The following is a 15,189-nucleotide window of genomic DNA, read 5'->3' as shown; positions in this document are numbered from 1 at the left end:
GCAAACTCCAAGTGCAGCAGAGGAGATGGGGAAGGCTGTGACTAAGAGGCACGTCTTGAAGTGAGTCCCTTTATGGTTGTTTTGGGATAGGGAGAAAAGCAAGAAGAGAATGAGCTCGTTGCTGGTCACATTGTTAGTGGAATGAGCTCCCAAAATACTTGGTCACCTGAATGCCTGCAACTCCCATTTTCAACAGCAAACAGAAGATAGGGGAAGAATGTGGGGGAAAGCCGATAACAGATGCTCTTAGCCTTTTCTGGAACAGAAAGGTTAAACTGCATGCCTCAGCAGGGAGGTCAGCCCGTGGTGCTGTTAATGAGCTCTGTCCTCAGGGGTGGGATGTTAGGAAGGCAGAGCTGTGTGCAGGCAGCCCTGGGGTGTGTTTGAGGCAGGAGGGTGCATGTCTGACGTGCAGCACTGGAGCTGTTTGGATGCTTGCAGCTCAGTGCTGTGCCTGACGGAGCTGAGCTTTCCTCTCCCCAGCGCTGTTAGGTTCCCTTCTCACCAAGGATCTTGAAGGTTTTAAGGCAGTTCTTCATACCTTACCAATGTGTGGGAGAGCCTTTATGGGCCGATTCTTGTCATTTAGCCCTTTGCCCTAAAAATGAGTGTATAAACTTCTATAATTCTTCCTGGATGTAAAAATAGGGAAATCTCCTTGGACGGACCTGTCGTGCCGGCAGTTGCAGCTCATACTTCCTTCAATCCGGTATTTGTGGAATACAGTGCCTTTCTATCTTGCAACAGGAGACTGAAAACTCAGAGAAGAATGGTCCTGTTGTGTTTGTGAAGGCTGCTAACACGTCACCAAGCAAGTCTTGTCAAAAGATTTATCTGCCTGGCGTGCTTAAAGGGTGAGAAGGAGCTCTTCTCATGGTTTTGGTTACCGTGCCTGGTTGGTTGCCTCCCTGTTCTGGCCTCATGGCATTTCTGCTGGACTTGCTTTCACGTTATCTTTAAAACCTGACTCTTCAGGTATTTAAAGCTCTTAGCTGGTATTAACATGCAGAGAGCTGCAATGCGTTGGCTCTGGTAATGGTTTCCAGGTGCAGACATGAACTAACCGTGGAGCTGCCTGTGGTCAGGCCAGGTCAGCAGCTCAGTGCCCAGAGCTGGCCACGTTCCTCAGGGCTTCTCTGGCAGTAATGCTGTGCAGTTATTTGTGGGTGTTCGTGGGCTGTATTTCACTGGAGGGGCAAAATACATCTGGGAATCTTCAAAACACGTTTGGGTCATCGCTTGAATGAGAGATTATTGAATATTTTCTGTGGTAATAACGGCTTAATTAGTGGTAGCTGAGAGAAGCTTTTCTTTGCTCTTCTGGCATCCTAATGCGTGCTCCACTCTGTAGAGCTGGAATTTGCTTTCAAAACCAAGATGAGCAGGAGCAGCTTGCAGCGCAGTGGTGGCTGCTCGTTCACATTCTTTGCACAACTCCTGGTTCCTTGAGATTTCAAGACCTCAGGATGTTTCAAGATGCAGCTGCATTAATACGGATGAATGATCTGTCAGTTACCATCAGTTCTGGGTTTATTTCTCCCTCATTCTTGGTGTCACTGAGAACAAGACAAAAGGACTGGCACCGTGACTCTTCCTTCTGTTGTTTCTTTGTGTCCTCCCAAATCAATCTGTAATCAGCACTCTAGTTTTAGTAACTGGAGAGTGTAGTCATATATGATGAGGATGAGGAGTATAACAGGCACAGTGAGAAGCAAGAGGAACGGCTGTGAAAGGAGAACTTCTCTTTGCTGGGATTCGGTGTCTTGGTGTTGTTCCCAGCCCAGAAGTTGGGTCCTTGTGGGCTGCAGCCCCAAGCAGCTGGCTCCTACCCATCCCTGGAGGACACTGAATGAAACCTGTGGGGTATCCTGCAGTTTCTATTCTCCAAGAGAGATCTCATGTACGTGGGTTGAGAAGCCACTGCTTGGAATTTTAGATAGCCCCGGGGAAGTAATTTGTTTTCATTCCAAATAAATGATTATTTGCTCTCTAATTATGTTGTAACAACAGTAAGGGGTTGGGGAGGGAAAGCAACAAATCCTCAAGCTTGCTATTGAGGAGTTTCCTAGCCTCTAGAAATGGAAGACGTTTCTTATTGAGTCTCTATGGACTGTTGCTATCACTATCCCTGCATCCTCCTCTGCAATTGACAGGTTCATTGTGGCCGTCTCTCCTGGAGCTGTGCTGGGTTCCCCTGTGTGTTAGCAGAACGATGGCAGCTGCTGTGAGGAGGAAAGCAAATAGAATCGTTTCTTACCTGGATGATTGGTTCATTCAGGAAATGCCCGAGAGATTCAAGCTCCAGCCTGAACTGTATCAGTAACAGCAATTTGTCTCTGTGGCTGTTTCCATCGCTGGAAGCAATAGTCGGCAGGGCCAGGAATACGTCGGAGGCTTCAAATACACAGCTTCACTGCCTCCTTAAGTCCTCCACTTTCCTCAGTGTGCTTCCAAACACTTCGCATGCAGGCATTCAGCCCCGACAGGTCCCTGTGTTTTGTGCTGGAGGTGCTGTAGCCTTCTGCTCAGCGCCGTCATTCCTGGTCACAGTAGGTGGCACAGCGTCCTGGGGAGTCGTGTGTTGGGTGCTGGTGAAATGGGGTTGGTACACAATCAGTACTCAAATTCGAGTTACAGCTGCTGTATTTTTATGAATGGTGCAGAATCTGCAGTGTGAGATGGGACTGAACTCTGCTTTAGGATAGCAGCTTGAACTCCTTGGAGGAGAGATAGAGGCTGCAGGAGGACAAACCATAATTGTAAGACGCAGCTTGTGTGACTTGCTGCATTGGCATTCTCTTGTAGAGAGTATCAGGTATCATTTCTGAAGAGGTGTGAAGTGTTTTGAGTGCTTCTCTGCTTGTTCTTGGTTTGTTTTTCTTTGTTCTCTGCAGAGGAGAGTGATGGGTTTCCCAGCTCTTACCCTGTATTGATGACCATGGGAAGATGGATATCTTAGCTGCTAGAAGCCTCTCTCGAGACAGAAAGCGCTGCTGCTGCGAGGTGTAGCGTGCAGAATGCAGTCACGGTTGTTTTGATCTGAGCAACAGAGAGGGCGTTTGAAGGAAACTCCATTTTGAATGAAAAGACAAATGGGACATGGCTGCATGGGGCAGTGCTGTTTGGCCTGCAGTTTGTCTGCTGGGCACGGCTGTGTGGGGAGCTGGGTGGGCAGCTCCTCTGTGCTCTTGGCTGTGCTTTGGGGATCCTGGCCCACAGGACAAGGCTTGCCAATTCTCTTGCAACAGCTAATCCAGGCTTGCTTACTCTAGGCTTGCACTGAAGGAAAAAAATAATGCAGTTGATGTTAAAAGTATTGATTAAATGATCAAGGAGGTAAAAGCATAGGATTATCTCTTCCCGTTCTATTCCCCAGCAGGAAACTGAGTGTGTGAAGCTGGTGGCTTATGAAATCCACCTCCCCGTCTTCTGTCAGTGGTAAAGCAGGCATGGTGTGCGCAGAAGCAGATTTTTCTAAGCGCCGTGTTTTATTTTCAGTTCATTCATTCCTGAACTCTCTGGGTTACAGCTTGGTTGTAAAACCACTCGCTCTGGTTTTGGGAAGGGGGGTGAAGCTGGCGTTTCCACGAGCGCTTCAAAGGGCTGTCTTGTATTTGCAGCGTTGTGTTTTCTGTACTAAACAACATTTGGGTTTCTTTTGTTTTAATGGGTATTTTCAGAAATCGAAAGAATGTCAAATATTAACGTGGGCTTTTTCCCCTCTTTCCTCCCCCTTCCTCCTTCAAGAACCTTTTTAAAACGCTGGGGTTGTTGGAGTGGTTGAATTTTTCCTGGATTTGAGTGAGAAATTCAGAAGACTGAAGCCCAGGCTCACTGTCTACCTTTCACGGAGGCCCAGCCGTGAGAGGACAGAAGAAGGCACGTGGCGAATCATGACAGCGGACAAAGAAAAAGACAAAGACAAAGAGAAGGACAGGGATAGAGACCGGGACAAGGAGCGAGACAAGAGAGATAAGGTGAGGGAGAGCGAGAACTCGCGTCCTCGTCGGAGCTGCACGTTGGAAGGAGGTGCCAAGAATTATGCAGAGAGTGACCACAGCGAAGATGAGGACAATGACAACAACAGTGCCACCACGGAGGAGTCCACAAAGAAAAGCAAAAAGAAACCGCCCAAGAAGAAATCCCGATACGAGAGGACAGACAACGGTGAAATCACGTCTTTCATCACGGAGGATGACGTTGTGTACAGGCCTGGAGGTAAGAAGTTCCCGTGTTACGTTTGCTTTGCAGCTGTTTGTGCTCTTAGCTAGCAGCTGGCTGGCTGCAGCACGCACTTTGTCGCTCCTCACCCAGGCTGTGGCTGTATGGGACAGGTTGCTACGTTTCCATTGGAGACGATTATGGGTGCACATGCGAAGCTTTACAGATAATGTCGTAATATCCCATTTATTGAAATGCGTGTGAGCTTTCCTTTAAGAATGAGCCACCTTTTTCACTATCTACTCCATTCACTGTGTTTTGTATGGGATGTCTGTCTAAGAATTTTAAATTGAACTGGACCGTGCGCTGTGCACCTTGGTCTGAATTTGAAGCCAGACACGATCCGAGCTAGAGGTTGGATGAGGTGGCATCTTCCCCCCATTTCTAAGTTGTTCTGCAAATCCGTTTTGTTTGTTGAGATCCTCATCCTGTCCTTGAAGTGTAAATCAGGTGAGTTAAGATCTCACACCCATTATCTCATTCGTTTTCCCCGCCCTCCCAATAGCTAGCTAATGCCTGAGCACAGCAGTGTGTGTACTGAGCAAAGCCACCAGTGTCAGCGGGTGTCTGGATGTGAGGACAGTGGTGAGAAGCTTGCATTATGCTCTGGATGTCTTGGATGATGCCATTCAATTGCTGCCAAGTTCACATGAGGTTTTCAGTCTCGTGTAAGGTTTCAAGGTGTAACCTGTGGCTGCTGCCAGCTAACTCCTTCCTGAAAGTAAAATTGCAGAGATCATTCACCTGGTTGTGTTCAGTGTTTTTTGAGCAAAAGGGTTCATTTGTGCTGTGTTTTAGTAGTTAATTGCAATTGTTTGTTTCGCCACCAGGAGTGTTATCTTGGACTGTACTGTCCAGAGTGCTGGCTTAGGGGCTCTGCCAGTTTTATATTGGTCTTTGTCAAATGATCATTGTGGTATAGTGATGCTGCTGGAGCAAATCAGAATTCCAAATAAAATCCATGGAAACTGCAGAGGTAAAAGCCTGTCTGATTTTCTATGAGGTGCTGCATATCTCAAGTACTGAAATGTCACCGTGTGGGTGATGTAAGTGGTTGAAATGCTCTGTCCAGGTGTGGCTGCAGGAGATGCTCTGAAGTGCCCCCTGTGTATGTGTAGCACAGGCTGCAGGTGGGTGCTGAGATAGGGCTGTCCATACTTTGGTGCAGAAGTTGTGGTTTGCTCCCGTGTAGGGTGACCAACATTTGTCAGCACAGCTTACCTACCGAAATGCTTCTGTTCCATCTTTGGAGCATGGAAGTGGTCTTTTCCTCTCCATCAGGGCTTGTAGCTGAGTGGTATCTGTTGCTTTGAGCAGTTGCAATAGGGAGCCTGCCTAAGGATCAGCTTTGGAGCAATCTTATTTTCAGTGTCAGAGGATGAAAAATACGAGTATGTTAGGAACAGCTGTTGTGTGGGCCCAGCAGTACAATGCGATATGCTGGCTTTCATCGCAGAAAGACTTGGCGTAAAATTAAGATGGAAAATCACAGTGCTCTCAATTTCGTTCTGTAGCAGATTGGAGGAGAATTAGTGCTTTGTTCAGGAGCTGCAGTGCTCTGTGTACCACTGACGCAGTGGCACTCGACTGGAGGTGTATCTGCAGGGCAGCAGGAAGCACGGCTTGCACCATTGCAGGAGAGTTGTGCAAGGAGGGAACAGACAGCATTCCTTGTTTCCCCATACAGGAATCCATTCAGAAGTGAAAGCTCTGTGTACAGACATAGCAGGAGCCATGTGTGGGGTGTAGCTGCCCGTGCTGGGGGAGGTGATGGCTGTGCACACAGAGGCTTTAGGGAAAGGAGGTCCTTCCCATGTGTGATTCCGTCTGAGATACTTAGGTCTCATATGAATGAATGTTAAAGGTCTGCATTTTCTTTCTGCATTTTTTTTTATGTTGGTGTCACCTTACTTCAGTAGGAAGCAGCCCAGGAGCTGTACCAGACTGCTCCCATTGTCCCATTTGTCCCATTGCCCTTTGTGCTTTCACATTGGCAGCTGCCTCTTGGCTTGGACTGCAGGAACAACGTGAGCACGTGCTCGGTCAGTGCAGTGCTGGAGGGGCGTGAGCAAGGATGAGACCCTAATGGACCTGTTTGAGATTTTTAATACTTTCAAACACTTAATATATAACTTCCTAACTGGAACAAGCTTCTGAATTCACACTTCAGTGCATTATATATATTCTAAAAGAATTATAGTACATACTGCAGAAGAAAACCTCACATCTTCTGGCTAGGAGGTTATATACAGGGAGATGTGCGTGTAACTAAGGGTATGAATTGCATACAATTTGAGAGAGATTAAGAGAATTTAAGTCAATGAGACTCACCCAGCAAGGATTAGAAAGATGAGTGTTAAAGGTGTGTGCAGAACGGGTAGCTGTCTCCAGCTCACATCTTCAGGGCTTCAGGGAAAGGAAATCTTTTCCATTTGTCTGATTTCGTCTCTTAAATACTCTGATGTGATCAGGAGGAGTGCTGAAGCTCTGTGTTTTGTACCCATGAAGCCCTCGGTTGCAATCTCCCTCTGTCTGCTGTGCAGCAGTTAATCCAGCACTTGATTTTCTTTGTGCTAAGCTCAGCATCTGTATTTCAGTAACAGTAACTGTAAATAAATAGATCATCAAAACCCTTGGATTTTTTTTTCAAACAGGTTATGCTGCCGTGTTACTGTGCAAATACTGCTCTTATTAATTTGCACAGACATAATGAGCATATGCATAGCTTTAAACCATGCATCTAAATTGGAGTAGAGCTTAGAGATGTGACACAGCGCAATTAATCTCCTCGGCTGTGTTGGCACTCACACAGACCTGTCCTGAAAGCTGCTGGCCCACATCCCCATCTGTCCCCTGCATTTCCACAACCTCCCTTCCAGTTCCTTTCGCATCTCTGGTTTTAATTTGCCTGGCAGTTCTCACCTTGTTCTTGTCACGGTGAGAAAGTCACTCCGGTTGCACAGAGTGAATTGAGGTTTGGTGTTGAGCAGTGCTCCCCAGGCACACCTGGTGGCTGTGCTGGTGCCGTTGCTGTTGTAACATTACTGTGATGGCACTGAGTCTGCACTGGGAAGGCTGAGCTGGGAAGAGGTCTGGGCTGGTTTGGGAAGGTGATTTGGTGTGTCACCTGTGGACCAGGACAGCACTGTTTGCTCTGCCTGTGTAGGAACGTTTAAAGGGATCTGCGGGGATTAAAAGGATTGGTGAGGATCTGTTTCTGCAGTGACATCAGTAGCTATGTAAACAACACCTCAGCAAGAGGAGCTGATGGGAGGTAATGGAAGGTGAATTGCTGCTGCTGGGAGAGTCAGGCGTTAGCAGACTGCATCCTTCCCTGGACCAGGCTGATTGCTGAAGTGATGTGAGTGCTCTGTGCAGCTGGGAGGGCATTGAGGCAAAGGAGCTGCACCTCATCTGTGCTCAGTGCAGTGAGGGTACAGTGAGAGGCTGTCTCTGAGTAGCATCCATCCCTGGTTATGCCATGTGTTTCTCCACGTGGACTGGCAGTCTTCTGGCGTCTGCTCCTAGGTCCAGTTAGAATACCCAGCTCTGCGGTTCAGTGATAACATGATATTGGCCTTTCTTTTAGCCATAGCCCTTGAAGTGAGTGCAGTAGCCAGGAGGCATTTTGTTTCCCTCATCTGTACATGGCAGAGGTGTCTGAGCCTATGTTAATGAGCAGGAAGCATGCAGGTGGGTCTGGAAGTAGTGCAGGCCATGAGGTGCAATTCGGTGTTGGCAGCACCTGTCTGAGTGCTCAGCCCTTCCTCTTTTGCTGTGGCTGTAAGAGCACATGTGGCACTGCAGCACTTCCCTTTGTATGCCATTGGTGTTCCAGGCTGCCCCGTGGGAATTTCTTGTGGGTACAGCCTGAACCGGGGACAGTGCAGATATATTGCTGCTGGAAGATAGACCTGGACGTGTGTATGGGCTTCTCTAGAGCTGCAGGTTGACGTCACTTTGGGATTCGTCTGCTTTTCTGTCCCTGACTCCATGAGCTGCCCTCAGAGAAGGGAGGAGGCTGAGTTTGCAGGTTGGATGCTGTCACAAAAAGCTGTCACCAAATGCATCCAAGGGAGTTCTTACATGGTTTTCACTTGGATATGTTCTGCATTACAGTGTTTGGCCCTTTTCCAAAGGGAGCGCTCGGGCTCTGAAGTGTGTGTGTGTCCGTGTCAGCAGCTGGGCATGGAGCCCACAGCGTGGGGTTGTTGTGCTGTCACATCGGGAAGCACCAGGGTCACGTTTGGGGCCGGTGTGCAGCCCTGGTGCTGAGCTCCATCCCGCAGAGCACCGCTCCCAGCTGCAGTGGAGCAGTGATGTATCTCTGGGGTCGGGTGTGACAGGGATGCCCTCCCGCTGCCTCTCCATCCATCTCCTGCCTCCATAGCAGCAGCAGTTCAGACCTCCACATTCCAGAGCTTTGTTTCACTCCTGGCTCAACGTCTTGTGAATTGTTCCCTGCATGTTTGGCATTGTTGTAACTGAGGGAATTGCTGACATAGTTGTTTGAATCTGGAAACCCCCACCAGCTTTATCAGACAACCAGCCAGTTTTGTAACAGAGTAAACAGAGGGAGGGGGGAGGAAGCGCTTTGTGATAAGCAGCTCGGTGGTATTTGGGTTGCAGAGTGTCAGTGGGATGGAAGCACGGGGATTTGGCTCACTCCTTGACAGTGACTGGCTCCTGTCTGACATGGCTCGGGTGCTTGTCAGCCTTCCAGGTGCTGCCTCCTATTTATTCTGACAGCTTTACCAGCTGAGAGAGGTGGGCATGCCAGAATCCAAGTATAAAAATAGATATGTTATGAATATGTATCTTCCGTAAACCTTGAAGTTCTGGCATGTTTTTTTTTTTTGAGATCTGTTAAGAAGTTGGAAAAGATGCTTTTTTCTCTGTGAAATTGGAGTTTTACACTTAGCAGGAGGAAATGGGATGGAATGACTTGTGGTGGTGTGGTTTGATTTGGGGCTGTTGCAGAGCACACTGCACTGTTAATGGCTCCCTTCCTCCCATTTCAGGTGCTGGGAGGAAGGAAGCCCATTGTCAGGTGGGAGGATCCCCAGGACTGAGCCCAGCACCTACAGCCCCTTTGCTTTTGTTGTGGCCTGGGGAGAATTCGGTGGTGTGGGAGGTGCTGCAGCTCATTCCGGAGCCTTTATAAAGCTGGGGACTGCAGACTACAATTAACTGTCATTAATTTTGTTGAATAGAAATATGTTCCATTTATTGTACAATCAGGAGCCAGGCTTGAATGAGTTTAAATAGATGAAATCTAAATTATACTGACAGTCCATTAAACAGCAGCAGAAACCCTTTAAAGAAAATGGATTCACTATGATACCAGTTTATAATAAAATCACTTGCCAAATAAGAACTACAGTCCAGGCATCAGGAATACTCCTGTGAGCCTCAGATGAGCGCAGTAAATTGCTCGAGCCATTTATTGCAGAGCAGGGCTCGGCGCGCGGCGCTGTGCCGGGGAGCGAGCAGCACTGCTTGAAATCTGCTCAGCAGGAAGTGACAGTGCGAGATCAGCACGGCAATTTGTTTGCTGTCAGCCATACGGGGGAAGAGAGGCAACTGCACAGCTCCAGACCTGTCAGCAGCAACGTTTTTCTAGATGAAACCACGTATCTAGCATTCCCGATGTGGTTTTTTTTTTGTTGTATTTCTGTGGCTGGCATTAAACCGTTGTGCCCAAGGTGTTGCTGCAGTGAGCGGCCTGTTTCCATTACTGACCTTTGTTTTCAGGCATTTGGGAATCTGTGTTTAGAACATCAAGGAACAGTTGAGGTTTTGCTTTTCATTTCTTCCGTTCTTTTTTTTTCTCCCAAGCCCGGGGTGGTGCTGGGGGAGCAGAGCAGAGCTGCACAGGGCTTGTAAAGGAAAACTCCCCTCCCTGTCACCGTGTTGATGCAGGTAGAGCAGGAGGGGCAGGCACACATGGAGTATGGCTTCAGCAGGCTGGCTGGATGGCTGATGGTGGAGCAGGTGCTTGTACTGCTTTGTTGGACCTGCTGCCTCCTTTGCTGGTTCCTGGTAGTGGATGCCTGGACTCGTGGAACTTGGTGCCTGCACAGCTCTTTCTCATTTTGTGTTGTGCTTAGCAGAGTGACTGCACATCTGGTGCATCGTGTTTCAGAACGTGTGACTCTAATGTAGAATATCCAAAGGAGAGTGAAGTGAGGGAGGGGATGTGTGACCCAGAGAGCTGCTGGGATGGCAGAACTGGGAGGTGTGTGCACATCAGCTCTGCGTGTTTGCAGTGTGAGAACCATAGAGTGGCCTGGGTTGAAAAAGACCACAGTGCTCATCCAGCTCCAACCCCCTGCTATGTGCAGGGTCGCCAACCAGCAGCCCAGGCTGCCCAGAGCCACATCCAGCCTGGCCTTGAATGCCTGCAGGGATGGGGCATCCACAGCCTCCTTGGGCAACCTGTTCAGTGCATCACCACCCAATGGGTGAAAAACTTCCCTGTGAGGCTGTGGGCGATGCTTTGCCAGTGGCTTTCAAGGAATCTCCTGGAAGTGTGTGCTGCAGGAGGGCGCCTGCAGCGATCTTGCTTGGATGGTGCAAGCGCTCACTCATTAGCTGAAACCCAACAGGATTAATTGTGGAGATGGCTGCAACGTAAGCTGCTGTGTTTAAGCTGGTAGAGGTTCCTGTGCTCAATGAGGTGGTTTTTTTTCTTTTTAACCAAAAGATCTTTCAATCCGTGTATGCCAGCTCTAATTTTAAAAGCAGCTTTTAGTGTGGGAGTATTAAAGTAACCCTTCAGAACCAGGGCACATCTGGTGAGTGCCACGAGCCCAAAGGCGTAACGACTCCCTGCCATGTGTCACAGAAATCCTTTGCCTCCAGTGGGAGGTTTTACACAGAACAGGATAGAAAGCAAATGGAGACAGACAGCGAGGCCCACTGGCTGTGCAGGGAACATGGGATTTCTTGCTCTCTGTTGTCCTTGCAGTGGGGAAGGCAGTGTTTGTTGGCAAATCAGTGGTCGTGGGATTATGTATTGCCGCTGCAGTGTGTTCCAAGGGAGAAATGTATAGACAGGTGCTTATTGTCAGGTTGGGTTTTGTTGGGCTTTTTGAAGTGGAAAGCACTGAATGTTAATAGGGACAGGTACTGATAGTATGTGTGTGAAACAGCACCCGTGGTGTGAATCCCATCCTAGAATGAGAGGTGTTGAGATAACTGATTTCAAGTTATGCAGATGCTTCTCTTGGAGAAATAGGGCCCTGGAGTTGTAAGAGTTGCTCAGACCCAAAGCACCCTGAGCAGTAGTGCTGGGCATTGGCTGATGTTATCCGTGTCTGTGCACGAGCTCTCTGCAGCTGTGTGGAGCTCAGGTGCAGCACCATCTGTGGTCAGTGGAGCAAAGGTGCTGCAGCACATGGCAGTGCAGTCAGGTAGGGAGCAGCTGCTGTTGACCCATGTTAGGTGTTTTGGGGGCACAAGCCTTAGCCTTGTGGGTTTGTTGCCTTTAGTAAACGACACACAGCTTTCCTTTGTCACCTGGTCCACAGAGCTCTTCAAAATGATGTATTTGTGGTTTGGGTCTCTGGTAAATGCAAGTAATTGCATTTTATGGTGAGCTCCGAGTGGCTAATGTGGGCACATCCATAACTGTTCCCCTTCTGGCGTTCTTTCAGCTTCTATCTTTTGTAGCAGCGCTTTACACCTGAATTAACTTGTTTTCTTATCTGCACAGCCTCGATTGCTTTGCAGGCATCTGAACGGGATGTCATCTTTGTTTCTGTTGCTGGCGGGCAGCCAGGTGTGCCTCTCTTCCTGAACTCATGAGTCAGGGCTTGCTCTGCCTGTGGTTGCTGCCAGGTTGTGTTCCTTGGCTTTGTGGGGCCATTGCAAAGCGATGCTTCTCCCTGCTCAGCGTGCTGCCTGGCAGCATCCAGAGCACGAGGCCTGCAGGACTGAGATATTAAGAAAAATAGGGTCGCATACATTTCTTTTGTCTGCCACCTTGTAGTTCTTCATCCCCAGTGAATGCAGCCGAATTTCCCACAAAGGAGTGAGAATCTGTGCTGCCACACAACCGCATCGCTCACTGGTTGGAGCAAGCAGGGCTTTGTGTGCAGAACGGTCAGCTGGGGAGCGCTGGGTGGCAAAGTGCTGCAGGGGTGCTGTGGTCCTGGGGCTGTCGGTGGTGGAGAAGCTGAGCTGAATGAAGCACGTGGGGTCAGTATGAGGAGGCACAGAAGCTGTGTTTGGTCTCAGCTCCCAGGAGGCTGTGAGTCAATGTGGGAGTTGGATTTGGGGTAAAAAGTACCATATGAGTTACGAGTCGAGTGGCTTACAGTTCTTCTGGTGTTGATGGTTGATTACATATATGATATTTGAAGCTTTTAAAATGCACGTATGCATGCTGTTGCAACAGCTGCTACTATCCTAGCTTGAAAATATGGAGCTTGAAATTGGTCATTTGGGAGAGGCAAATTTTGCTCTATCCGAATGGGCGTAATTCTGCATAATTGTACAGAGACACTGGAGGTGGTTGTTGAAAAATGTTTATAACTCTCCTATTAAAAATGAAAAAACCTCAAAATTTTAGTGCATTTAACATCCCCAAAGTTGCTGTTTCTTTCGAGGCTCTTGCTGTTAGATGTTTGGTTTGTCACGTTGCAGGTGGTAAACAGCAGCACAGACATGAGGTTGGCCTGTGTGGGGGTGATGGGGAGTGCTGGAGCTGTTAGGTGTGCCCATGGCAGGTGCTTGCAGTGGCTCTCTTCTCTGCACCAGGGTCAGAGGGGGATACCTGAGCAGATAGCCTGCCTGCCCAACCCGGGCTTTGCTGCCATTGGTGCAATGAGTAATCCAGATCCTAATCCCGTATCTTCGATTCTTATTGTAAAATAAGCAATATATTTCCAGCTTAAAAGAGAAACCCATTTTGTCAAGCTCATTTAACTTTATTAAATGCTGCTGTGAAGAGATGAGCAGAGCGTTTTTTGATGGATGGAGGCTGGCCTGGTGAAGAAGCCCGTTGGGTGGTGGTGTGTGCAGGAATTTGGCACCTGCAGGTTTGCTTAGCTGCCCCCATGGCTGCGATGGGCAGTGGGGATTGGTTGCTGGAGGAGGAGAGGAGGGTACTCTCCTGTGGTCTGGGTGCTTGTGCACACATCTCAGTGCTTGTGTGAGATGAGATCTCTTCGGGGAACTTGTGCTCCGTGGCTTTAGGCTTTTTAATTCAAGGAATTGCCTACCGCTAAATAGTAGTTGTGTTAAGGGGGTTTTCTTTTGAAGAGCAGGAGGGCCTGGGTAACCTTTTCCCATTTCTCTGGTAACGTTTCTCTGTTAAAAGCCCGAGCTATTTGAGCTGTTGCAGCAAGGTCTGGGTGACAGCTGAAGTGATTGCTTTTAGCTGTTTGCAGGCTCTCTGGGGATGGGGCTGTGGCGAGCTGGGGCTGTCAGCGAGGAGCTCCTTGCAGTGCAGAAATCAAGGTGACCTTCTGCCTGGCTTTGATGCTCATGTGCTCTGACACCAACCTGATTTGTAACCTCCTGCAGACCAGCATCTCTCCAGGGCGGCACGGAAAGCCTGGGTCAGTAAAACCAAAACGCCTCCGTGTTGCAGTGCCTTCCACTGGGTGTGCAAACCGAACTGTCCCAGATTTGCACGCTTACGTTGAGCCTGAGAATTGAGGAAGATGAAGGTAGAGAAAAGGAAGATGGAGGAGAAATAATTCCATGCTTAGATGTGAAGTGAGTGGTACAGAAGCCGGAGCCATTTCGTGCTCTCCCTCCTGGTCCTGCCTCTGTGGTAGAAATGGGTGTCTGTGGTGTAAGCAGAACAGGACTCCAGGGTTTTCCAGGGTGTGGAGCAGGGTGTTAGCTGTGCTTCCTAATGTGCCTCCTGATACTCCAAGACCTGAATATTTCCCTGTAGAAATACTGAGGTTAAGGGGGAATCCCTCACAGAACAGCTGGGCTGCTTTGTGTCTTCTGAGGGCAGCAGATACCGCCAGCATGGACACCAGGGCTGCCCTTGGTTGGCTGCTTGGGTGGGGGAGCATGGATTTCTCAGCTCATTACCCTTCATCAGGCGGTTCTTTCCCCTCTGTGCTGTAGTTTCATTCCGAGGCACTGCTTCTGTTGCAGTTCTTGCTGAGGCTTTTTTAAACACACCAAACCTGATTTTTGCAGCAACCTTGCAGGGTCCGGTTGTCAAAAGCAAGCCAAAATAATTACTCTGTTTCTGTCGTGTCAAATGTAATTGGAGAGAGCACAGCTCTTCCCCGAGGTAAACCTAATTCAGTGTGCTGCATTTCATCTGCGATGGGTTGCCTTGGTTGTCTTTACAATTAGAGGAAATACGTTGGTGCTGGGTCCTTAATGCCAGGTTAACCACAGAAGATTGGATTAGTTTCCCGTCTTACTTTGATCTGGTTCATAGGCTGTGACGTGGTCATTTTATTAACCTGGTTCGGAATGGGCCTCGTATGACTTCCTTTTGTTTTCCTACCAAAATGTCTGCTCGAATCAAAACGATGCAGCTAATTCCCTTATTTATCATCATAAAGCATCTAGTTTCTATTTATGGATCGCACTTGGAATAAATTATGTTATGCAAATGAAATGGTGGCTCTTTCCAAGCATGGGCTGTTTTTAATTTGTCCTGTTTTCATGTTCTTTCTTTGAGGTACAGAAGTTAATTTCCATTATTTTAAAATCTTGCTGTTTTTTTTTTTAAAGATTGCGTATATATTGAAAGCCGCCGGCCGAATACGCCGTATTTCATCTGCAGCATTCAAGACTTCAAACTGGTAAGAAATGTTTTCACATCTCCTCCTCCTCCTCCTTTTCCCCACCCCTCCTGCAGTGAGGTGCAATGCCTGCTGGTCTGTGCCTCGTCCCGTAGCTCCTCAGTCGTCCCACCGGCTTCTGAAAGAGCCATTCTGCTCTTAAGGCTGAGATCTGTGCTCGTGCAGCTGTAGTTAATCAGGC

General features: G+C 48.4%; 1 protein-coding gene across 9 annotated transcripts in view; it reads left to right on the top strand.

Moving 5' to 3' along the window:
* Positions 1–15,189, top strand: part of RERE (arginine-glutamic acid dipeptide repeats) — a 168,116-nt gene that overhangs the window by 45,792 nt on the left and 107,135 nt on the right. For all 9 annotated transcript variants that reach the window (XM_015297140.4, XM_046903256.1, XM_040651326.2 and 6 more), the window contains 2 exons: positions 3,748–4,218; positions 14,938–15,008. In XM_015297140.4, the coding sequence (XP_015152626.1) occupies positions 3,894–4,218; positions 14,938–15,008 (396 nt within the window). In that variant the 5' untranslated portion in view covers positions 3,748–3,893. The remainder of the gene's footprint in view (positions 1–3,747; positions 4,219–14,937; positions 15,009–15,189) is intronic.

This window comes from Gallus gallus, chromosome 21, assembly GCF_016699485.2.
Source record: "Gallus gallus isolate bGalGal1 chromosome 21, bGalGal1.mat.broiler.GRCg7b, whole genome shotgun sequence".
NCBI lineage: Eukaryota > Metazoa > Chordata > Aves > Galliformes > Phasianidae > Gallus > Gallus gallus.
This window is presented reverse-complemented; position numbering and strand designations above follow the sequence as displayed.